General features: G+C 43.1%; 1 protein-coding gene across 7 annotated transcripts in view; it reads left to right on the forward strand.

The window, feature by feature from the left end:
* Positions 1 to 2,682: 2,682 nt before the first annotated feature.
* MYB (MYB proto-oncogene, transcription factor) overlaps positions 2,683 to 25,165 on the forward strand; it is a 99,803-nt gene continuing 77,320 nt past the window's right edge. For 4 of the 7 annotated variants that reach the window (XM_033939667.1, XM_033939669.1, XM_033939674.1 and 1 more), the window contains exons 1-5: positions 4,259 to 4,408; positions 7,135 to 7,252; positions 11,437 to 11,508; positions 22,120 to 22,212; positions 22,821 to 23,041. In XM_033939667.1, coding sequence (XP_033795558.1) covers positions 4,386 to 4,408; positions 7,135 to 7,252; positions 11,437 to 11,508; positions 22,120 to 22,212; positions 22,821 to 23,041 — 527 coding nt within the window. In that variant the 5' untranslated portion in view covers positions 4,259 to 4,385. Of the gene's footprint in view, positions 2,784 to 4,258; positions 4,409 to 4,950; positions 5,047 to 7,134; positions 7,253 to 11,436; positions 11,509 to 22,119; positions 22,213 to 22,820; positions 23,042 to 25,165 lie in introns of those variants that run through there. The other 3 variants (XM_033939668.1, XM_033939672.1, XM_033939671.1) reach the window with 3 other exon arrangements.

Consider the following 25,165-nt stretch of genomic DNA (forward strand, 5'->3'; position numbering starts at 1 on the left):
AAGATGTTGAAGAGCACAGGTCCAAGCACTGAGCCCTGTGGCACCCTGCTGGTGACGCCCTTCCAGTCTGAGAATTGTCCATTTACTCCACCCTCTGTTTCCTATGCTCCAGCCAGTTTTTAATCCACGTGAGTATTGGCTCCCAGTGGCCCACAGAATAATTTACAAACTTTGCTTACTCACATTTAAATCCCTTCTATTTAAAACTCCGGCTTTTATTCATAAATTATTAATCCCTTATTCTTCTAATAGAACTTTAAGATCAGATGAACAGCACTTATTAACAATTCCCTCGCTAAAAATAATCAATACGCGTCGGCAGTATATCTTCTCAGTCACAGCTCCCCAAACCTGGAATTCTCTCCCCAATTATCTACGTGAAGAACTCAACTTAGAAAAATTTAAAAGTAAACTAAAAACTTTCTTATTTAACGACGCCTTTGTTATTTAATACTATTTGGTCTCATTTAATATATTTTTTACAAGTCTTGGAACCAATTCTATTCTCTTTTCTATAACATTTTTTCAATTATCCCCTCTCTTATCCCATCCATATGTGTTTTCCTTTATTTGTTTCCCATTCTGCTCAAATATATTGTAATTTCTCCCCCTACTTATCCTAATGTTTCCAGTTTATCTCGTAACTGTCCATGTCTCGTTTGTTTTTAATTATTTTTAAAACTTCTTTTATATTGTAATTTTAATCATGTGTAAATCGCTTTGAAACCGATAAAGCGATCAATCAAATATATATTAAACTTGAAACTTAAGAACATAGAACATAAGAAGTTGCCACCACTGGGTCAGACCAGAGGTCCATCGCGCCCAGCGGTCCGCTCCCGCGGCGGCCCATCAGGCCTATGACCTGTGAAGTGGTCCCTGACTATTCCTATAACCTACCTTTACTTCTATCTGTACCCCTCAATCCCCTTATCCTCTAGTTCGCAATGGCATAAAATTTAAGAAGCAGCATGGCGAAAAACAAAATGCAGATGAATTTGTTGTTGAAAGATGGGTCATGGAAGTGTTGCCATCAGTCATTGGTGGATATGAACCATGTAACATGTTCAACGCCGAAGAGATGGTCCTCTACTGGCGTGCCATCCCTTACCAAACTTTGGCTTTCAAACGCTTCAAAGCTGTTGGCTTCAAAGTGCCAAAGGAACGATTGACATTGCTGCTCAGTTGCAATATGGATGATAGTGAAAAGCTCGAGCCACTGGTGATTGAGAAGAATCAAAATCCTCAGTGCTTCAAAAACATTAAACGCCTACCTGTTGAATATGAAAGCAACAAAAACGCATGCATGACAGTGACATTGTGGATTGAATGGTTACAGAAGCTTGACAATCTGATGAGAAAGCGTAGGAGGCACATTGTAATGCTGTGTGATAACTGTGCAGCACACAGCAATGACGTAAGACTAACCAACATCAAACTCGTGTTTCTGTCGCCAAACACGACCTCTTTGATCTAGCCAATGGACCAAGGGATAATCACAAACTTCAAATGTCATTACAGGTCACTCGGCTTAAGATATGTAATGGCAGTGATTGATGCAAGCACGGAATCCAGCCCCTGAGCTGCTGAGAAAAATGACGGTGCGCGACTATCTTCATATAGTACAGGAGGCATGGAGTCGAGTCTCATCATCAACGATTTCAAATTGCTATCGATGGGCAAGCTTCGTTCACGCATCTGATGAGACAACTGAAGCAGACACTTCGTCCATTGAGCTCCCAGTTGGACTCACGTCACAAGAGTTTATGTTGTATGTTGCCATTGACAACGATCTGCTCACATCATCTGACAGCTCTAATGCCGATATCTGTAAAGTTATTAAGGATACTGCAGACAACCAAGACTCTGATGATGACGAAGATACTGCTGCTGTTATCACGACTAATGAACCACCTGTAGAGATTGTTTCCTTCCCAGACGTGCTGAAGTCTCTCCACATACTACGTTGTTATGTGGAGATAAATGGCTGCCATGACTATGGACAGTTTTACAGCATCAATAGTCAGATACACAGCCTGAATCGTGCAATCTGCATGCAGAAAACAATGACTGATTATTTTAGTAAAATGTAGAATGTTGACACGGTTGACAATTACTGTGTTGCACTATAGAAATAATTAATAATAGTAGTAGTACTGTAGTGTTTTTGGTTTTAAAAAAGTTTTATTGCATTAGACCGAACAATACTTTTCTACAACTGTACCATATTACATTGTATATGGTGGGTTTTTGGTTGAATAAAAGTTTTATTGCATTTGACTACAGTGTACTGTAATTTCATGACTGACAAGTCGTACTCCTATTAAGCGTACACTCCATTTAAGAGCACGTGGAGATCTAGTCCGAAGGCCATGCACTTAAGTGGAGTCTACTGTACACAATACTCCTATTAATGAGAAGGCACCTGCAGGGCACATTGCAAATAACATACACTCCTCCCTCCGTATTCGTGGTGGTTAGGGGCAGGACATAACCGCAAATATGGAAAAATTGCAAATAACTTTTTATATGTTATTTGCGGTTTTTTGTAACAGCCACCGTTATTACTATTGAAACCGCGAATACCAAACAATGGTGGGAGACCTGACCTGTTCCTGAAGGAGAGGCAATATCGGTGAAGAAAGCAGCGATTTTCAGGCTGATAGCACGCAAGTAGCGGTTTTCTCTGTGCACGCTGGAAAGCAATGATTTGAGGGTGAAAATTGGAAGCAGCGATTTTGTGGGTGAAAGCATGGAAGCAGCGATTTTCTGAGTGAAAGCTGGTAAGCGCCAAACTTTTTTATTGGTATAGTATAGGTACTTTACTCATGATGTAATTTTGGGGGGAGGAGCATGTGAAAAATTGGGAATAAGCCAAATCGTGAGTGCTGAAACCGCGATAGCGAATACAGAGGGATAAGTGTACTTCACCTGCTCAGCCTTTGGGGGAAAAAAAACCCCACAACTCCTTAAAGCACATCGTTGCTCTATGAAAATGTATTTAAATCTACAGAAGGAAAACTTAATATAACAAAACCTGTACTGTATTTGAAATGAAACATGCAATGCAAACGTCTACCGAGAACTGTAAAACTGTCTCAGTCTTGTTGAACAGAAGCTGAAACCTGAAAAAAAAAAAAAAAAAGAGAACCCTCAGACCTCAGTTCACAGACGTTACACAGGATCACTTATTAGAGATTCAATCTGGGTCATCCCTGCACATTTTACAGATACTTTTGGAAAAAAAAATTTGCTGCAGCGGCAATAACTCTTTTAGGAGTGGTTAATAGCTACCGCAAGATCTCATCCGCTGCAAAGTTACCCTTAACCCCATCAAGTATAAAACAATTAAGTTTGTACAGAATAAAAAAAGGCGCAGGGGCAGGGCATGCCATAAAACAAACTCAGCTGCCGAGGCTCCACACACTGGAAAAGTGCTATAAAAGTTTATTACAGGAGCATTCAGAATACTACACTGCTGCCCCGGATCTAACTTGCAACTTTTACGTTCTAGCCCTTAGCCCGCGAAAAATGACTTACTGGAAGCGGCCAATGCCTGGCTCACGGTCAAAGCCATCTCCTCGAATCTTCCCATTTTACAGATGCAAAAACCTTGCTAAGAGCGACAGCAAAAATCCAACGAGCAAGTGAAACAGAAAGCCCCTAAGATTTGCCATCCTTCGCTGCATTCCCCACTCTTTTTATTATTATTATTTGGTCTTACGATCTGATCCGGGTGCCTAGATTTTCCTCCCGCCTCCTAAATTGTCTTGAGGGGGCGAGGGGAACCGATTTCCTACGACCTGCTCCTAGTTAGCTCTTTTGTATTCTTTAAAATAGAAGGGAGATGTTGGAGCTTGTGGGGACCGGGGTGTCTATTAAGCGCTTTACGGGGTGCGCAACAAGGTGCGCGTGTGTGCATGCGAGTCGGTATTAGGAAAAGGCTGCACAGAATGAAGAAGCGCTTTTGGGTCGTGTACTTACTTGCAAAATGAGAAAAAAAAAGAGTGGGGGGGGGGAGTGAAAACACGTGTGTGCTCGACAAGTAGATGGCCAGCCCTTTCCCTAGCCCCTAGAGCGGGGATTGTACAGGAAAAGGCGCCTTCTCCTGCCCAGCAGTGACCAGAATCCAGGTGGGAGGGCGAGGGGGCAGCTGCGCATGCGCATAACTCGCGCGCCACATTTGGCGGGAGGGGGCGTGCCCGAGAGCCCTTTGTTTGAAGGAATTTTTGTTTAGTATAATGTAGTGTACTCCTCTCACTGCAACTTATTTCCTCCTCCTCCTTTTTTGCTTCTCTCTCTCTCTCTTGCTGGACTTCATTCTGGCAGTGGCGGTGGAGCACTTTGCAGACTGCTTTCGCCTCCTGCTCCTCCTCCTCTTCCCGATGGCCAGGCGACCGAGGCACAGGTAAGGCATGCTTGCATCCCTACCTGCGTTTTCGATGAAGAATCTTGCACGTTTTATTTCTAGATAAGCCATTGATCTAATTTGTATGTTTTTGTTCGATTTAATTTACTTTGCATCTAAGGCTGTCAGGCCGTGCATTTTTTTTTTTTTTGGGGGGGGGGGGGGCAGCGGTCTAGTTTAGGAGAAATTGCAGGTGGGAGAGAACTTGGCAGGACTTGGAAAGAGTTTCCTTGTGTCTTTTACGCTTGCTGGGAGGGGGGATCATTTTGTATTAATAGTGTATTTGGATTACATTTATGTTTTCTGATATCTGTGCGGCAGGAAAATAGAATTGCTACAAACAGGAAAAAAAAATGACTTTTTGCACTGGAGTAATCGAGCATATGGCACATAGGATGGATGAATAAATGTAAAAAAAAAAATAAAAATCGACTGCAGGTAGTTCAGTTGAATTTCATTCATTCTTTCTGGACCTGAACTGTGCATATGTCAGGTGACAGGCAGGCTGTGTAGGAGGCGATTAAAGTTTAACAATCCTCGGCTGTAGCTCTCTGTTAACTTGGGAGAGCAGATCACGCCTAAGGTGAGTGCGGCACGGCTGTCCCCGCGTGTCACTGGAGATGTCGCTGCACACGAAGGTATTGGACACAGCCCTCCCGCGCGCATGTTTCTGCTCTCCCGTGGAGCGGGGAGGGAGCCTGTGTTGTCATTGCTTGTCAGACATCTCCACTCTATGACCGTCTGGTAGAAGTATTGGCAGCACCTCATGGCATGTTGGTGTGACTTCTGTCTTGGAGTTTGTTTTCAGCCCGTACACGTGGGTTCTCTGTTTCTTCCCTTCCCCCTTTTTAGCTCCCCTTTCGCTTTGGCACCTGTTTTAAGGGTTCTGTCAGGGACTTTCCCCTTAAATATTGGAGGAGGGCTGTCCTCCGCCCCAGCCAAAGTTGGCCCTAGTGTGCAGAGACAGATTCGCAGACGGAAAGTGAACTGATCCCTACGACTGTCACCTTGACCTCCGGGGGAGGGGGGGGGGGGCAAAGGATCGTCCTTCTCAGGCCTTGCATAGGGACTGCCCTTGCTTTATTTACTGGGAAATCAAGATTGTGAATCTAAATGCAGAGCCCATTCACGCTTCGAGGACGGCATGGACCAGAGCCTTATTATGGGTGGCGCAGGCAGGCAGTGCTTATCATATGCAATTCTGCTTCCCGGAGGCAAGGGAATTGGGCAAAATAAATGGATTCCTGGTTTCCCCCACCCTCCTTTTCAAGGGATAGTAAAATAATGTCTCCTTTCCTTCTGTTTGCACTACCAATTGCATCATTTAATTTCCTTCTGAATTAAGTTTAGCATGCGTGGCAGTAGCTCTTAACCACACAGTGACGGTGCTGATTTTGGTGTGTGCAGAGCAGTTTATTTGGGAATCTGAAGTTGCATTGGATGCTGTGTGCATCAGTTGAAATTCAAAATAAGTTAGCTTGCTCGTGATAAGCTGGAAGGCTGCATTCTTAATACACTTTCTTGTTTCTTTTTTTTTTCTCATGAATTCATTAGTCTGAAGTTTCACTTGCTGTCATCAGTCTCCAAACTGACACAGCTGCAATCTATCAGGACTGTAGTAGCTCTTCTTGATGAAGTTTCAGAAAGGATGAGTTGTGTACCTTGAAGACGAAAATAAAGTGTTGCCTTAGAGAACAAATATGTGAGGTGTTACTAAAAAAAAAAAATGCACACTCAAAATCTTTTCCTCTGTGCCTGTGGAAAATAAAATCTTTCTTTATGAAATTAATGCTCAAGGCAATTTCTATTACTACGGATTGTTGGTTAACATACAAAAATGTTGCTATTAGAGAAACATCCAACTGACATGAAGTTTTGTTGTGTGCCTAACTCAAGTGCAGCTGTGAGAACAGAGATGTTTCTTTGTTTAAATTGCTGTGTCTGGGGGGAATCCCTTATTATTGTAGATGAATAGGTATTTCAGATATGGTTCAAGGTAGTGAAGAGTTTCATTAAGGTAAACAAGTACAAATTACCATAATATGGAGTGGAAAATAGTTTGATAATTCTCAGGTTACTTTGTTGGATTACCTTTGTCTGCTTGACCATGGACAGTGGGTGTGTTGGGTATTGGTGTTTATTTACAAAACAATGAAGGAGATCACTTGATGACCTTAGTAGAAATTTAGTTATAAGAGATTTGTGCTCCAGAAATTTCTCACATTTCATCCCTAGGATAGTAAACTTGCTAACTCTATTGACTTTAAAGAGCAGGAGTGTTTTTCCTTTATTTAACAAAGCTTCGTTTTCGTGGAATATGAAACCGGCTTGTTTGAATACACCTGATAGAGTATTTCACAAGTTAAGAGATTTTTTTGAGCATTCACTTTTGTAAAGGACACACAATCTCCAGTTCTTGTTTATGTTAGCTCCGGACTTTGCAATTCTATTAAATTTTCATTGGTGGAAAGGTTGCCAAATGTGTAACTCACCACTGATCTAACAGTATGAGCAGGTCTAAACATGCAGATTCATAATCAGGTCGCCAGCCCTTTCACTTGTATCTGTGGATACCAAAAACAGTAGAACCTGTTCAGAATATCAGAGCAAGATCTTGTTGTACAAGTTTTCAAGATTTTGTCTTTGTAAAGATTAGGGTTTTTTTATGTTTGTGTGTGCTTTGTAACTTGGCATTTTTTCCATCCTCCTGCTTGCTCTTTCCACAGTATATACAGCAGTGATGAAGATGATGATGAAATTGAGATGTATGATCATGATTATGACGGTCTGCTTTCTAAGGCAGGGAAACGCCATCTAGGGAAGACTAGATGGACACGTGAAGAGGTGAGGATCAAAACTTTTCGAGTTTGCAAATGCAAAAGAAATCCATAAATTGAGACAGATGGACTGATCTCAATAAAGGCTAACTTTTCCTGTGTGATCAAAAATGTAACCTCTGCAGTGTCCCATTGAACGTTACAGAGAGGCATGCTTCTGTAGGAAGGCAGCCTTGAAGACACATACAACTTTAGCAATCTTTGTTTGAACTGGTTGCTAAGCAAGAAGGGGAGAAGCTTTTAGGTATTACTGTAGTGCTAATTGAGACTTCAGTGGGGTAAAAAAACACCCTCTTTGTCCAGGACTTCTGTGTCTAGTTGTCAAACATTCTAGCTGTCATCAGGGAGCCACCATGCCAGGCCTTATATATATATATATATCATTTTATTATATAGTCAGCACTCACATATGTGGTTGTCTCTCACTGGGTGTGGCACTTCTAATGCTAGTCCATGCGCACATCAGGGGATATGAGCTAGGGTATCCATTAATCCCTCAGTTGTGATGATGCTCCAAAGTAATACAAATTGCATTGTACAAAATCTGGCATCAAGTGGTTGCAATTTATTTTGTGGGTTTTGGTATATCAGGAGAAGCATATCGCCAATATTAGGATGGTGATGAGCTGACTTAATAGTGTAAGAGACTGAGTCTACACAACTTAATCGAGTGTTAAGACATTTTGTAATGGTTACATTGTGAGATCCTTATTCTTAAATGATCAGTTGGGCTTTGTGAGAAGGAAAAAGTGATGCGAGGACAGGGAAGGATAGTGATTGGAGTTAAAGATGTGTTAACAATGCTACTGGTGGACCTAATGATCATTTAACTATCTTTCTTTCAATCACTCTTAACACTCATGATCAATCATCCCTAGAGTTACTTAAAAGTATAAAACAATACTAACAAATTCCACAAAGCAAAAACTCACCCTCCAGCATCTCTTCCACTCAATTGACCTGTTCACTGTGTGAGCTCTTAGGCCAGGATTCTATAAATGGTGTCCCGATTGTAGGTAGCAGTAGGCGTCCTACCGCTGTCTAACCAGCCAATCGGGATGCCGTATTTAGAAAAAAAGCTCCTGAGGCAGGCCGCCTACATTGGAGGTGCCTCTGGGAGCCTAGGCTGGCACACAAGCCTGCCTAAGCTCTCCTAAGGCTAGGCGTGGTTTGGCCTGGAAGTAGCCTTAGGCGGCTGTACTCGTCTCCCTAGGTTAGTGGGAGACGTGTACAATGTAGGCCAGCAAAATACATTGCTGGCCTACATTGTAAGTAAATGTGGCCGTTGAGCTTATCGCAGCAAGGGATATCCCTGCTGTGATAAGTTTAATGACTGCGGTCGCCTCTCTCCCCTCCCCGAACAAATGTGGCAGGAGGGATGCCCAGTCCCTCCTGCCTGGAACACCCCCTTCCTCCCCGAACGAACGCGGTAGGAGAGATGCCCTATCTCTCCTGCCTGGAACCCCCCTCCCCCACCCCAAATGAAAGTGACAGGAGGGATGCCTAGTCCTTCCTGCCCGGAACACCCTCCCAACAAAAACGGCAGGAGGGATGCCCAGTCCTTCCTGCCCAGAACCCCTGATCCTGAATGAACGCAGCAGGAGGGATGCCCAGTCCCTCCTGCCCGGAACCCCCCTCCTCCGCCCTGAATGAAAGCGGCAGGAGGGATGACCAATCCATCCTGCCAGAACCCCCCACCCCCTGTAGATCGCTGCCACTGCCTCCCCACCCGGATCACCCCACCCAAACCCCCCACAGACCCCCCTCTAACCTTGTAGGAAGGCTGGCTGGCTGGGTTTTTCCCTCCGACCGGCAGGCCCACCTCCACCTGAATGAGGTGGGTATGCCCCTTCCCGGTGCATGTGGGATGCACTTGGGAGGGGCTTAAGGGCCTGATTGGCCCAGGCGCCTAAGTCTCCACCCACAGGAGGGGCCTTCGGCACCTGGGCCAACCGGGATCTTAGTAAGTACTAAGAAAAAAATGTGGGCAGCTTTCTCAGAAAGCCCACCCAAGTATAGCAAAGACAGGAGACTCCATAGTACCTTCAGGCTCCAGTTTAATTCTTCAGACCACAATGCATTATCCCCCTCCTTTACTAATTCGTTGCACGGGTTTTAGCACCGGCAGTGGCAGAAACTGATCAGATGCTCATAGAATTCCTATGAGCTTTGGAGCAGTTACCAATGCTACCAGTGCTAAAACCTGTATTAGTAAAGGAGGGGGTATAAGAAAAAGCCTATATAATTCTTTCTTGGAGTATGTGACAGTGCTGCCTCTTCCTACTGCACTTGACATTGGCAGGCCCAATATGCAGGTGTGAGATGAATTTCCTGAACAGCAAGACCCACCATACTGGTCTGTTTGCCTATTAAATTTTATAACTATTTAGTATTTGTGACTTTAAGTTACATGTACAGAGCTGTAGACAAGCTTGGAAGGTTGCATTGGAAAAATGACTCATCTGAGGGGTGAAAATATGATGGTCAGTGCTATAGTTAATTTCCCCTCAAAGTCTCATTTTTACTCAGGAGCAATGTGTTTTCTCTTTTTATAATCTGAATAAGATCAATATATACAGTATCAATTTTATTGAGAGGTTTTGTTTTTTTTAAATTAAACTTTATTCATTTTTAAAGTTCACAATAAGTGTAACATATAATACAATCATTTATACTTTAACATCACTTAATATATCATCAAATTCTAACTCACATTAAATATCCCCCTTCACTTATACCCAACAGTTTATTCATAAGCAAAATAAATCATAAAATATTCCCACCCCCCACCCCATCATGGACGTGTATGAACAAAAGGGAAAAAAGTAATATTTTATTGAGTTTTGAAAAGTTTAGAAACAAGTGTTGGATCTTCTGGATACTGCAGAATTGTCTTTTCTGACATGGGTTACTATGGCAACCAGGCAAAACAATGGGGTCAGAGTGGATGGTTACCTAGCAACCAAAGACCATCATACAGCAGTCAGGTGAAAACTTCAATCAGGAAGTAGCAGAAAACATTTCAAACCTAATCATCAGAGTAGAGACCTGGATGAAGACTCTCATAGATGAGTTAGAAGAGCTAGTGATAGGTGGAATTAAATAGGTACTAATAATATTCAGTCTCCATCTATTTGGCTGAACTTAAATGAGCTTTCTAAAAAAAAAAAAAAAAGTTTGATTCTTTGTAGGCCACAGTTCCATGTGTTAGAAAACCTCTGTCTCTCATATTGCTTATAATTTACCTGAAATAAACATTTAGTAGTAGTCCCTGCTACTAAGGCTTTTCACCATACTGATTCCTTTTCCCATATTCCTTTAGGCTGACTTAACATTTGAGAACTTGTTTCCTCTCTTTTGCCTACTCCCAAATGTTTGGTAAACTTATTTTTTTGGCTAGTATTCAAATGTAGGCAGAAGCTCCCTTTAATTCTGAACTAAATAAACAATGGTTTGGAATGAAGAAAGGCTTTAAGCATTTGGGCCGCATGACCATCTCTTGTCTGCAGAGGAATTGCTTCATTGCTTGTAGCTATAATAATGGTGGGAAATGCTATATTGCTTAAGGCTTTGGTCTTCACTCCCAGTGCTTGATGGCTGCCAACAGGCCAGGTTTTCAGGATGTCGCTAATGAATATACATAAGGAAGGTCTGCATATAATGGAGGTAAAAAGCATGTAGAGCTGTCTTAGACAAAGTCTATTCTAATCTAATCCTTAGGTTTGTATACCTAGTCATTAGAGATATCCTGAAAACCTGACCTGTAGGCAGCCCTTGGGACTGGGAGTGAAGGCCAAAGCTATAAGGTATCTCATGGTTTGGCCCAGTCACAGAAGGTCCTCTGTGCCCAAAACTCATTAAATTTCCTAAAAAGAATCACCAGTATCCCACATGTTCCAGTTAGCCTGTTGTGTGCATTGCACTCTCCTTTGAGGAACATGAAAAACAAGGGCACTGTATTTTTTGGCTTGTTGAACCAGACTGAGTTTGCTTTCTACATCTAAGACCCTGCCAACAGCAACGATACAGAAAGATACTGTGAATGGCAGGGTAAAATGGTAATGTCTTCCTTTTTGTGTTCCAAGTGTGTGTGGTGTCTAAACAGCTGACAATAATGCTGTCTCAGAGCCCGTGTTGTGCTGACCTGGCTGTCTACTCTGTACTAATGGTGATTTCCCCTCCCTATCTCAGGATGAGAAGTTAAAGAGACTGGTGGAGCAGAATGGCACAGAAGACTGGAAAGTCATTGCCAGTTTCCTGCCTGTAAGTGGGATTTTTTTTTTGTTTTATCTTCTCTGTTGATGTGGTTGGGAGGAGCAGGGTTCTAAGCCTCCTAAATCCTAGTCATTGAATAGAAGCAACATTTATGGGTGGGAATCGAGCTATCAGATTTTAAAGGGATCTGGGGCCACCTGCTGGATACTGTCTTTAGTATTGGGTGAACGTGAAGATGAATTGTGTTGAAAGCCCATGATGCTTTAACTTTTAGTCTTTCCCCTATCGCATCCCTTCTAAATGATGGCGAGCAGATCTATCTAGTTCTGCCTGAGCTAGAAACTGAAATGTAGAGGAAGGTAATTACGTGTAAAAAGGGAGACAGTAATGTGGCATCTTTTTTTTTTTTTAACTTGCCACCTTCTGCTTTGGTAGAGAAAGGAGAAACAAGGAACTGAATGTAACCACCTCTTCTGCTACCTCCAAACACCTGCATTTATATTACACTTGTTTATTTCTTTATAAAATCTTACTATCCTGCTTCCCATAAAACAATGTTAAAATGGATAAAACAAAATACTTTCAGTAATACAATATCAAATAAAATAACTAATAAACATATTCCCTTCAACACTAGTATTTGAACTCTTACTCTCAGCCCTTTAAGTAGCCCATTGCAATTCTTAATTACTAGACCTTTTATGTCAGCCACATGCCATTTACAAAGTTTGTTCAAACAGCTGAACTCTAGCCAATTCTCAGTATTTCAAAGAATAGAGCTCACTTTGCAGTTCTGAAGTAAGAAGATTACACAAATGCAAACTAAAACAACTAAACACTGTTAGAGTTGAGGAGTAGCCAGAAGGTTAGAGCGGCAGATTTTTTTGATCTTGGCCAAATCACTTAACCCTCCATTGCCTCAGGTACTAAGTTAGCTTATAGTTTATTTATAATCCACCTTTGTCTAAGGCAGAGAATAGAAAAACATACAATATAAGAAAACAATCAAAAACACATGCAAAGAAATAAATTACAAAAATGTTCCAGAATACCAGTACGGACCGGGCCATTATAAGTTCACTGAGGGCCCCTTTTATCAAGCTGCGCTAGAGGTTTTAGTGCCAGCTGGTGCGATAAATGCTCCAACACTCATAGAATTCCTGTGAGCATCGAAGCACTTACCTCGCTGGCCTGCGCTAAAAACCTCTAGCACAGCTTGATAAAAGGGGGTTGGGGGTGAATTAGAGTGCCTCAAAACTGAATGAAAGCCATATGTAATAGATATTGTTGAAGCTGTCGCTTAGAAAAAGACAAATTTATTTTGTTTTTTTCAGCTCTAAAAGGCAACTTATTCTACTCATATGGTCCAGTCACAGAAAATGTACCATTCCTATTCCTGTCCAATCGCCACGGGTGATAATCAGGGACCACCAAATCACCTGCAGCTTCTGATCAAAGACACATATTGGCAAATAATGTTGCAAATTAGAGCGCTGATAACAAGAACAGTTCTGATATAATGCAGAATGAGCCATTAATAGCAATTTAAACTGTATATAGAGGGCAATAGGCAACCATTTTACTGCCTTAGATTGTGAGCCTTTCCAGGGACAGAAAATATCTATTGTACCTGATTGTACAGTACTTCAGTAGTTTTTGGGCTTGCAGGCGATGTATAAGAAATTAAAAATAAATATCTGAAATTGACATTTTTATATCCTTTATAGAGGGTTTTATTTGAAAATGAGGATTCTAGTTAGTTCATTATGCAAGAATTTGCATAAACATTCAGGGACAATCTGAAAAAAGAAAATGTAACTTAAAAATCAACATTCAAATTGTAAATGAAATCCTAACCTCCATAGGTATCCAATGTCATGTACACAGTTTAGGAATCATAGAGTCATATTTTAGTGTCCCTGTTAAGTTTAACCCCCCCCCCCCCCCTTTTTACAAAACCGCACAAGAGGTTTTTAGCACCAGCCAGCATGCTGAATGCTATGTGCTGCTGTGACGCTCATAGGAACTCTATGATCACTGAAGCAGCACAGAGCATTCAGCAAGTCGGCCAGCACAAAAATCCTCTTGCATGGTTTGTAAAAAAAAAAAAAAGGGGGGTAAATATAGACTCGATTGGGATTGACTGAAAGCCTATAAATTAGAGGGTAACATACTGTAGTAGATAATGGTAGAAAAAAAAAAATCCATTTAGGATTAGATTTTATAAATGGTGCCTAAAAAATTGGCAACGAAAAAAATAGCCCAATTCTCTAAATGGTGGTCAAAGTTAGGCACTATTTATAGAATTTTGCTTGGTGCCAAGAATCACGCCTAACTTTCCCCTGAATGAACTTTCCGCTGAATGCTCTGCACTGCTTCCAAAACTCATAGAGTTCCTGTGAGTGTTGGGAGCAGAGCAGAGCATTTAGCACATCTGCCTGCACTAAAAACTGCATCTGCGGTTTTGTAAAAGTGTGTGTGGAGGGGGGGGAGGTTAAGCGCAGTCATTTATACCAGTTGAAACGGGAAAATAAATCCTCATGTCTAAATTAGGCACAGATCCCCTTTTATTCTGTAACCACACATGTAAATTGCAAGAATACCCCGATCAGTCCATGGCCATGCCCCCTTTTTTGCAACTTTACAAGAACAAATTTTACTTAATTCCAGTTAGCACCAATAATTGATTAAGATCCCAATTATTAGTGCTAATTGGCTCATTATTCAATTAAATTGCACAAGCAAATTGGAAGCGTGGCCAAATTTGCACCCACAATTTTTAGTGCTTTTTATAGAATTAGGCTATCAATGTGCATATTCATTCTTAACCACAATCTCAAGGGCATATCCCATTTACCAATTTGTTGCAGCACCATCAATAAAACAATTCCCATTTACCAGCCATAGAATTCAAGCACTATAGGATATCACTTATCTAAGATGGCTTTTATCATCTTCCTCCATTGCACTCTTCAGAATTTGCAGTTGTTTAAAATGACAGATTAAGGGCCCCTTTTATCAAACCGCAGTAGAGCTTTTTACTGTGGGCCGGCGAGGTAAGTGTCGGAGCATTTATCTCGCCAGCCCATTGTAAAAAAAAAGGAGCCCTAAATGTTGGTGGTGTTTCCAGTGTTATTTTGTATTATTTTCAAATGAAATGATTTTTTAAAATGTATTTTTCCATTTTGTCATCTCTGAACATCTCTCTTGCATTTGCTTTTTACAATTAGTACACACTAAAATAAAATCTGAAAATGTAAAAGATGACACAATAAATGATATAAGATTTAAAAATGAAAGATCAAACCTTTTTCTTTTGGTTTGCACCCTCCTGAACTCAGTAGTCCTTTTACTAAGGTGCACTAACCGATTTAGCGAGCGCTAAATGCTAAGATGCCCATAGGAATATAATGGATGATTATGGAATACTCCTTTTGGGCTTTGAAGAACTGCTTCAGGAGCAGGGACTTACCACCCCCCAGTGTAGATTCCTCTACAATGCTATACTCTTAGCTAAAAAAATAATTTTGGCATATTGGGTTTTCGAGGATTCCCCCGCAATAAACCAATGGAAGTGTAGGCTAAGAGAAATGGCCCAATTTGAGATGCGCTCCTATGGTATGTCCCAGCGATCGGACATGAGGTATTATGTCTCTTTGTGGGGGCGCTTATTGGACTTGGCTCTCATCTAAGCCTTTTGCTAAGTCTTGCATTCCACCATTCTACCCTTTTGTAACTTCTTTGTCCTCACTGTACTCCGGGGGTTGGGTATGTGTGTGTGGCTGGGGGGGGGGGGGTCAGTATGTCTGGGAGGTGTGCTGGGGTTGCTTGTTGAATGTTTGTTGTATCTTTTGAGGTGAATGGGTTGGAGGTTTGCTGGGGGTGTGGTTGAGTTGGTGTTAAAAATAGAATGGTGGACTGGCCTGGTTCTGCTTAGGCAGTGTCTATTAGGGGGGGGGTCGTCGCTGTTAGTCTTTCTATTGTTAGTACACCCCTCTGTATCACAGCCTTGCTGTTTGTGTTATCAGGTGTATGTGCCAACTGCCATTCTCAATAAAAATATATATATTTTTAAAAAAGGAATATACAGTGGTGCCTCACACAACGAACTTAATTCGTTCCAGGAGCAAGTTTGTTATGCGAAAAGTTCGTTATGTGAAACGCGTTTTCCCATAACAATACATGTTAAAAAAAATAATTCGTTCTGTAGCATAAAATATGCTAAGGTGACATAAAAAAAGATAAATTTTTGGTTACTATTTTTATTTAGATACATCTAAAAACATAATTGTTTTTTAAAACAACACACATTTTTTAAATTTAAAGACAGACTAAGTAGAGTCTAATTTTACAGTGAGAGAGGGCAGAGTCTCAGCGGCAAAAACTGGGACTTAACTGTTCATTTTTTTTTTTTCTACCGTGTTTCCCCGATGATAAGGCAGGGCCATCAAATAAGACAGCCCCCCCTTTTTAGAAAAAAATGTAAAATAAGGCACCCCCCCCCCCGCAAATAAGCCACCCACCGATACCTGCGCTTACCCGAATCGGGTGGTACGGTGGGTGACTCCGTGTGGTCCCTGGCACCCCCGACACGATCGGGGCAAGAGGGAGCTCAAGCCCTCTTGCCCCCCCGACTCCCCGACACGATCGGGGCAAGAGGGAGCTCAAGCCCTCTTGCCCCCCCGACTCCCCGACACGATCGGGGCAAAAGGGAGCTCAAGCCCTCTTGCCCCCCTGACTCCCCGACACGATCGGGGCAAAAGGGAGCCCAAGCCCTCTTGCCCCGCCGATTCCCCAACTCCCCGACAATATCGGGCCAGGAGGGAGCCCAAGTCCTCCTGGCCACGGCGACCCCCTAACCCCACCCTGCACTACATTACGGGCAGGAGGGATCCCAGGCCCTCCTGCCCTCGACGCAAACCCCCCCTCCCCCCAACGACCGCCCCCCCCAAGAACCTCCGACCGCCCCCCCAGCCGACCCGCGACCCCCCTGGCCGACCCCCACGACACCCCCAACCCCCTTCCCCGTACCTTTCTGTAGTTGGCCGGACAGACGGGAGCCAAACCCGCCTGTCCGGCAGGCAGCCAACGACGGAATGAGGCCGGATTGGCCCATCCGTCCCAAAGCTCCGCCTACTGGTGGGGCCTAAGGCGCCTGGGCCAATCAGAATAGGCCCGGGAGCCTTAGGTCCCTCCTGGGGGCAGGGCCTGAGGCACATGGGCCCAACCCGACTATATTGTCGGGGAGTTGGGGAATCGGCGGGGCAAGAGGGCTTGGGCTCCTTTTTGCCCCGATCGTGTCGGGGAGTCGGGGGGGCAAGAGGGAGCCAGGCGGAGAGAGGGCAGTTAAGCGCAGTGCCTGCGCGGAAGGATGCAGCTCGGGCGACTTCGTTGTGTGAAACGAAGTTCGTTGTAGGGAGCAAGACATAAAGTTCGTTGTGCGCAGCGTTCGCTGTGCGAGGCGTTCGTTATGCGAGGCACCACTGTAATGGATGTCTTAGCATTTAGCATGCACTAAATCGGTTAGTGCACCTTAATAAAAGGACCCCGCAGTTTGAATTTAGCTCATATCTTTTCATGAGTAGTTAAAGGTGAGTGTTATTCAGCCACAGTAGGCATTTCCTTATCCAAAAAGGGCTTGTACTCTTAAGGGACCCTTTTACTAAAAGCTCAGGGTGTGCTAAAGAACTGTAACGTGCACTAAGGCCCAGATTCTATAAATGATGCCTAAAGTTAGGTGCCTAGATCTGCGCCTAGCCAATCTAGTCACCCAGTTTGTTTAATCAGTGTTGATAATTGAAAGCGCAATTTAAAAAGAATTTAAAAAATCATTAATTAGCTGGTAGGTGCCTAATTCAGTAGGCACCTACCAGCAAGTAGGTGTAGTTAGGAGTGGATTTTGGGCGGATTTTGGGCATTGTTTGACTTGGGCGCATTTAAGCGCCTAACTTAGGTGCACGCATTTAGGCCAAGAAAATCCTAACAGGATAAAAACTTGTACTGTAACTATGGTACATTAACTGTATATTATGTATGTTAGCCCAGGAGTGTGCAACCTTTTGGCTTCCCTGGGCCACATTGGCTGAAAAAAAATTTTCTGGGGCCACACAAATGCGCAAACACTGGAGCAAGACAGAGGAGGGAGCCGGCAAGACAGTAAATACCCGGGGGCAGCAGAAGAAAACACTGCATCGCCCTCGACCAGGGCCGCACAAAATACTTCACGGGGCTGCATGTGGCCCTCGGGCCGCAGGTTGGACACCCCTGTGTTAGCCTGTAACCCATTCTGAGCTCTTTGGGAACATAAGAACATAAGAACATAAGAAATGCCTCTGCTGGGTCAGACCCGAGGTCCATCGTGCCCAACAGTCCGCTCACGCGGTGGCCCAGCAGGTCCAGGACCTGTGCAGTAATCTTCTATCTATACCCCTCTATCTTCTTTTCCAGTAGGAATTTGTCTAATCCTTTCTTGAAGGATGAATAGAAAACAAATAAATAACCTAAATGGCAGCGTGTCTAAGGATTCAACGCCTAAGAGTACTTAGGTGCCATTAGGTATCTATATATATAAAATCGGAGGTATGTATGTATGTATGTGTGTGTGTATGTGCCGCGATCACGCAAAATCGGCTTGACCGATTTGAACGAAACTTGGTATGCTGATCCCTCACTACCTGGGGTGATATGTTCTGGGGGTCTTGCGGCCCACCTGCACACGTGGGCGGAGCTACAAACAGAAATTCACATTTCACCCATTCATGTCAATGGAAAAAAATGTAAAAACCTGCCATTCTCACTGTAATTCAAAACCGGCTTGCCCGATTTGAACAAAACTTGGTATGCAGATCCCTCACTACCTGGGGTGATATGTTCTGGGGGTCTCGCGGCCCACCTGCACACGTGGGCGGAGCTACAAACAGAAAATCAGATTTCACCCATTCATGTCAATGGAAAAAATGTAAAAAGCTGCCAACGCAAAAACGGCTTGCCCGATTTGAACGAAACTTGGTATGCAGATCCCTCACTACCTGGGGTGATATGTTCTGGGGGTCTCGCGGCCCACCTGCACACGTGGGCGGAGCTACAAACAGAAAATCAGATTTCACCCATTCATGTCAATGGAAAAAAATGTAAAAAGCTGCCAACGCAAAAACGGCTTGCCCGATTTGAACGAAACTTGGTATGCAGATCCCTCACTACCTGGGGTGATATGTTCTGGGGGTCTCACGGCCCACCTGCACACGTGGGCGGAGCTACAAACAGAAAATCAAATTTCACCCATTCATGTCAATGGAAAAAATGTAAAAAGCTGCCAACGCAAAAACGGCTTGCCCGATTTGAACGAAACTTGCAACACATCTTCCTTTTCAGTTTAAGAGATTGCAAATTCCAGTGAGACTTGCATTCTCTATCACAATCAACAAATCACAGGGACAGACTATTACATACTGTGGAGTGGATTTAAGATCCCCCTGTTTTTCCCATGGACAACTCTATGTTGCTTGCTCAAGGGTGGGTTCACCCAAGAATTTATATGTTCTTGCTCCTGGAGGTGAAACTAAAAATGTTGTTTATAATCAAGTTTTGTGTTAGTTGTATTGTATTCATTTTGTCAAATATTTCACATTATAATTTGAATATTGTACTTTTTATAAAGCTGTAAAATAATAATTTCATTCACCACTATAAAGTATCTTTATTTGAATCCATTTACAGTGTTATTGCTATAATTAAATACCCGTGCAACGCCGGGGCATCAGCTAGTGATTCTATAAATGGCTTCTAGCAGATGATTGACAGTTGTGCTCAATGGTGCCTAGGAGTTAGGTGCTGTTTATAGAATCAGGGCCTAAGTGCCACTTGGCTCATAAGCATTCAGCATGTTCTGATTCCATTAGTGTATGCTAGGCTTTAGTAAAAGAGTCCTTAAGTTTGTACTTCAGGCAATAGAGGGTTAGGTGACTACACAAGGAACATTAGTGGGATTTGAATCCTGGCTTCTCTGGTTCTCAGCATGCTGCTTTAACCATTAGGCTACTTCTCCAGTCAGCATGCAAGATCCCTTTTTATTTATACTCAGGACAGTGGCGAACCTAGCATATGTGAAACCCCGGGCCCATCATTTTTTTGACACCCCCCCATCTGTATGAAAAACATAATTTTTAGTAACAATCCACATGTCACACATGAGTACCTGGGAAAAGGCAGCATCTTACATACTGCAGTGAACAGTACAACATCAATACACTCATTGTAAAACTAAGCAAGCCAGACTAGTACAGATCAATCCTGCAGTCAATCCTAACAAAAATCCGTGTCTTTCGAACACACAGAACACAGAAAACACCTTTGCCTAGTATGGAATATGTCATTACAAACTAACCCCTCCCTCTTTTACAAAACTGTAGTGTGGATTTTAGCTACGATGATAACAGCTCTGACGTTCATAGAATTCTGAGCATCAGAGCTGCTACCACCGCGGCTGGCGCTAAAAAACGCTCCACAGTTTTGTAAAAGTGGGGATGAAATAGAAATACATAGACAAAGGTTAAATTGAACCAGCAAGAAGCTGGACTCTGCATACAATGCAACACCACAGAAACAGTGACACATGTCTCCTAAAGCAATAAATAAATAGAAAATTTTTTTTCTACCTTTGTCTTCCCTAGTATCTGCTTTCCTCTTCTTCTTGTTACTCTCTTCCTTCCATCCACTGTCTGCCGTCTCTCTGCCCCTATATGGAATCTTTTCTCCTTCTATGCCCCTTCCAGAAACGGTATGCCTTCCCCTTCCATCTCTCCTTTCACCCCCATTGGTCTGGCATCTCTCTCCTCTGCTTCCCTCTCCCACACCTCTGCAATCCCTTTCCCTTTTTTCCCTCATTTTCCTTTTCAATTTATTTTCTGCATCTGTCTAGATTATGTTCTTACTACCCTCTCATCAATTTCCTTTTTTACTGTCTACCTACAGCTCACCACCTCTTTCCCTCACCCCCTCCAGTATTTCCCTAACTCAATCCTTTTCCTTCATCATGTGCCCTCCTTTTATTCATCCCCTCCTTCCATTATGTGCCCTCTTTCTCTACCCCTTCCATCTAATACCTTCTCTCTCTTTCCACTTCCATTGTCTGCTCCCCTCTTTCTCTCCTTCCATTTCCTTCCTGCTTTTGCTCCCTTATCTCTCCCATCCGCACTTCCATCCAGCATAGGCTCCCCTTCTACCTTCCCCACTACCATCCAATGTCTGCCCTCTCTCTCTTCATCCACCCCTCTTCAATCAGCATCTGCCCCTTTTCGTTCCCTCCAATCCAATTCCATCCAGTATCCTTCCCCCTTATGTCTCTCTCCCCTTTCCCTGTACATCAATTCCATCAGCACCACCCTTCCATACCACCCTGCCCCCTTTCTCTCCCTCCACCTCTCTTCCATTCCAGCAGTCCTGCTCCTTTCCCTCGATGACTGTAGTTGCTGGCTGCCGGTCCACCTCACTCCGATGTACTTGCTCTGGAGCAGAGTCGATAGCCGCGTGCTGGAAGGTCCAGTGATGACTCGTCTGCAGGCTTTTAACACAAATTAGAAAAATGCCAATGTTACACCTCCCATGCCCCTCCTGACCTGTGTCACACTACTCAAGTCACACAAGGAGGTATGAAAGCTAAAGAAAAAAACTTGGACTGGAATTAGGGAGGGAAATAATCCTGGGTCAGTGGCGTACCAAGGATGGGGGGGGGACGGTTCGCCCCGGGTGCACGCCTTAGGGTGGGTGCACAGCCGTCCAGATCCGGGTCGTCCTGCCCTACTGTGCAACAGGACCTGCACCTCAGCGCGGTTGCCGGTGGATCCCCTGACATACTTGCTCTGGAGCAGAGTCGGCAGCTGCGCTGAGGTACAGAAAGGTCCCCTGATGACTCGTCTGCAGGCTTTGCTACGGAAGAAGTAAGTTACGTCGGAGGGGGTGGACCCGGCAGACGCAGGGAGTTGTGGCAAGGTCCTGCGATGACTGTATCTGTTTGAGGTTACTGGAGGTTAGACAGGTGCCAGGAGGTATACATCCCCCCCGAGAGTTGTTGTGAGGAGTCTCTGTTATGCTCAGAGTCTTGTCTACTGATTCCTATTTCTCTGAGGGTGAGATCTTTTTCAGCTTGACTCCAAAATGCAAATGAGGTTGCTTTGCTTGTCCTGATGGGAAGAGCTTATACCCAGCAGGTCTTAGCATATGGCTTCTCTGCTGGCCTCTTTCTGGGGTGATAGTGGCTCTACCCAATCACACCCACACTGTAGTAAACTAGGAATCCCCTACTTTGGGAAATAAAGATTTTTGTCAGTGAAAGCTGTTATATGTGTAGTTTGATCCATTGTTGTGAACTATGTATGTATTTTTTTAAAAAGGATTACATCAGCAGCTACTTTTAAATAGGCACTGTGTGAGAGACTAAGTAGTAAATCTCTGTGACTTAGTGTCAAAATAAGATATTAACCTGTGTGTAAAAGAGTATAGCAGTACTGTTTATTTGAATATACAGTATATATTGCTGTTCAGATTTACTTTACCCAGGTTGGGCTCTGTTTCTTACAGAGGCACAAAGCCCCCCCCCCCCCCCACTTCTTAATTTAAAAAAAAAAAATGATCAGGTTCTTTTCAAAATTTTTTCTTGGCCAGAATCGGACTGATGTGCAGTGCCAGCATCGGTGGCAGAAGGTGCTGAATCCTGAGCTTATTAAGGGCCCCTGGACCAAAGAAGAAGACCAGCGAGTAAGAGCTTATTTCCAGAATTTGTTATATAACTAAAAGGCAACACTGTCCCCTGTGCATCAGGCTTTTCGCCTTAGCTCTTATGGGATAAAGACAAATGTAGTCTTGCTACCATACTTGACTTGTGTATGGCTGAAATCTAGTGACACCCAAGGAAACTGATGCAGGCATTACTTTTCCACAGTAGACAGGTGGCCAAATAACCACTAGGCTTGGGAAGAATTTCTAGCACCCTGGTATGTTCTACTACAGGTTGAGCTGCTGGCTGGATATACTTTATTTATAAAAATAAAAAAACTAGTTTATAAGAATGATAAAAAATAAAAACTTTTGATATAATCACCACATTAAATTGAGACAATAGGACCGATGATAGTCTGCATGTAGGTTATTTACTAAGATTAGTTCTAATGATAATGACCGCAGACGCTTGAGATCCTTCGTATCTGTATGAAAAATACTATCTTCTCTTTTTGGCAACAACTTGTAAGTTCTAGGAGTTTTAGTGTGTAGCACTTGAAGTATTGTATACAGATAGAGCAGTGGTACTGGTTTGTTAGGTGACATGGAGAGCTGCTGACATATCTGTTGCATTTTTTTGTTTAAAGGTGATTGAGCTCGTGCAGAAATATGGCCCCAAACGCTGGTCTGTGATCGCTAAGCATTTGAAGGGCAGGATTGGCAAACAGTGCCGGGAGAGGTGGCACAATCACTTGAACCCAGAAGTAAAGAAAACCTCATGGACAGAAGAGGAAGATAGGATTATTTACCAAGCTCATAAGCGACTGGGGAACAGATGGGCTGAGATTGCCAAACTACTGCCTGGAAGGTAATGCCTTAGCAGTTAACCGCTCAAGAAATGGGTGGAGGGGCGGAGGGTATAAGGTGTATGCAACTGGCAGAAAAGCATTTCTCAAGCTTAGTTGGCATATAGAGGTGGTTGTCTTTTCTTTGAAGTGTGGAATTTTATTTTTCTATAAAGGTATAATACAGTAGCTTGTTACAAAAGACATGCGTACATTTGCTCTCTTCATTTGGGAAGGCCTCTTTCCTTAGTTGTTGAAAGTACAGCTTGCTGTTAAGATCGCATGTACTTTTCTCAAGGGTCTAGATCAGGTGTGGACAACTCTGGTCCTCGAGGGCCGGATTCCAGTTGGGTTTTCAGGATTTCCCCAATAAATTTGCATGAGATCTATTTGTATGCATTGTTTCAATGCATATTCATTGGGGAAATCCTGAAAACCCAACTGGATTCTGGCCCATGAGGACCGAAGTTGCCCACCCCTGGTCTAGATGTACACATACACTTCTTCCTGCAGATAATGGTATGCACATTGTCGCATGGCATAAATATGTTTTACCTGCATGAAACCTGTAGAAAATTACTTTCTCTGTGTTCCATAAAAAAATCATTTTATTGTGTTTTATATTCTATTGAGCTTAAGGACCAATTTTTGGCAGGCCACTAAGGCAATGTTTCCCAATCTTTTCAAGGCCATGGTACACCTGTTGTTTCAGAAATGTGCAGCATGCTAACCTCCAGAGACCAGCCAGTGTAGAAATGGGAGAGGGCTCATATGGCCAGAAGAAAAGGGGAAGTACTATGTGTTGTGCCAAATGCTTGAAGGACTTGAAGAGATTCATGAGGGGGATAAAGGAGGAGATGCTGAATACATGCTGGGACAGACAGGGAAAAATGGTTGAGTACCTGAATAAACTCATGTAAACCATTCTGAGCTCTCCTGGGAGAACAGTATAGAAAATTGAATAAATAAAAAAATAAAATAAATGTGTTCTGCACAAAGCAAGGCAATGCTCTCCATGCCTTTTACATCCCATGTTCAGAGGCTCATCCTGTACCTAGGAAGATGAGAGATGTGTGATGTGCTCGAACAGAAAGGAGATGCTGCATGTTTAAGAGCCACTACTGGTGTCGCTTGATGTTGCAAGGTTCCTAAGAGCAGAGCTCAGGTACTAGGCTGGACATGAGCATTAGCAATGGTGACTTTCCAGTGGCACTCCTGAGTAGGTCTGAAGGCACAATGCTGTAGGGAAACAAAATCTGTAAATGTCCTAAAATGTCAGCACAGATACAGGGTTTGAAGAATTAGTATTCGTTAAGGCCTAGACTCTCTCTATATGGCACCAATATGCCTAAAAAGCATGTCGATCATACAACGACGCCATATACAGAATCGCACCTCTGGGAAAGATAGGCTCTGGAAATGTAGGTCAGGGTTTTCCAGGCCTAAATTTCTGGCGCTGTTTGTAGACTTTCCCCCCAATTGTATATCAGTTAAAATGTGGTTTGAAGTGTAGTGCAGATTATTGCTACAGTAAAATGAATAAATAAACACTTTCAGTAGAACCATAGCACATAGTAAATTTGTACATAGAAATATAGAGGCTGATATTCAGCAGGAGTTCATCATAAGAATATAAGAATAACCTTATTGGGTCAGACCAGTGGTCCATCTAGCCCAGTAGCCTGCTTCAAGGTGGTCAATCCAAGTCACTAGTACTTAGCAAAAACCCAAATGGTAGCAACATTCCTTGCTACCAATCCAGGGCTAGCAGTGGCTTCTCCCATGTCTGTCTCAATTACAGACTATGGATTTTTCCTCCAGGAAATTTTCCAAACCTTTTTTTAAAACCAGCTATGTTAACTGCTCTTACCACAACCTCTGGCAACGTGTTCCAGAGCTTAACTGTTTTATCAGTGGAAAAAAATTTCCTCCTATTAGTTTTAAAAGTATTTCTCTATAACTTCAAGAGTCCTCTAGTCTTTGTAATTTTTGACGGAGTAAAACATTGATCCACTTATACCCATTCTACACCACTCGGGATTTTGTGAACTTCAATCTTATCACCCCTCAGCCGTCTCTTTTCCAAGCTGAAGAGCCCTAACCTTTTTAGTCTTTCCTCATACGAGAGGAGTTCCATCCTCTTTATC

The sequence above is a fragment of the Geotrypetes seraphini genome, chromosome 3 (assembly GCF_902459505.1).
Source record: "Geotrypetes seraphini chromosome 3, aGeoSer1.1, whole genome shotgun sequence".
Taxonomy (NCBI): domain Eukaryota; kingdom Metazoa; phylum Chordata; class Amphibia; order Gymnophiona; family Dermophiidae; genus Geotrypetes; species Geotrypetes seraphini.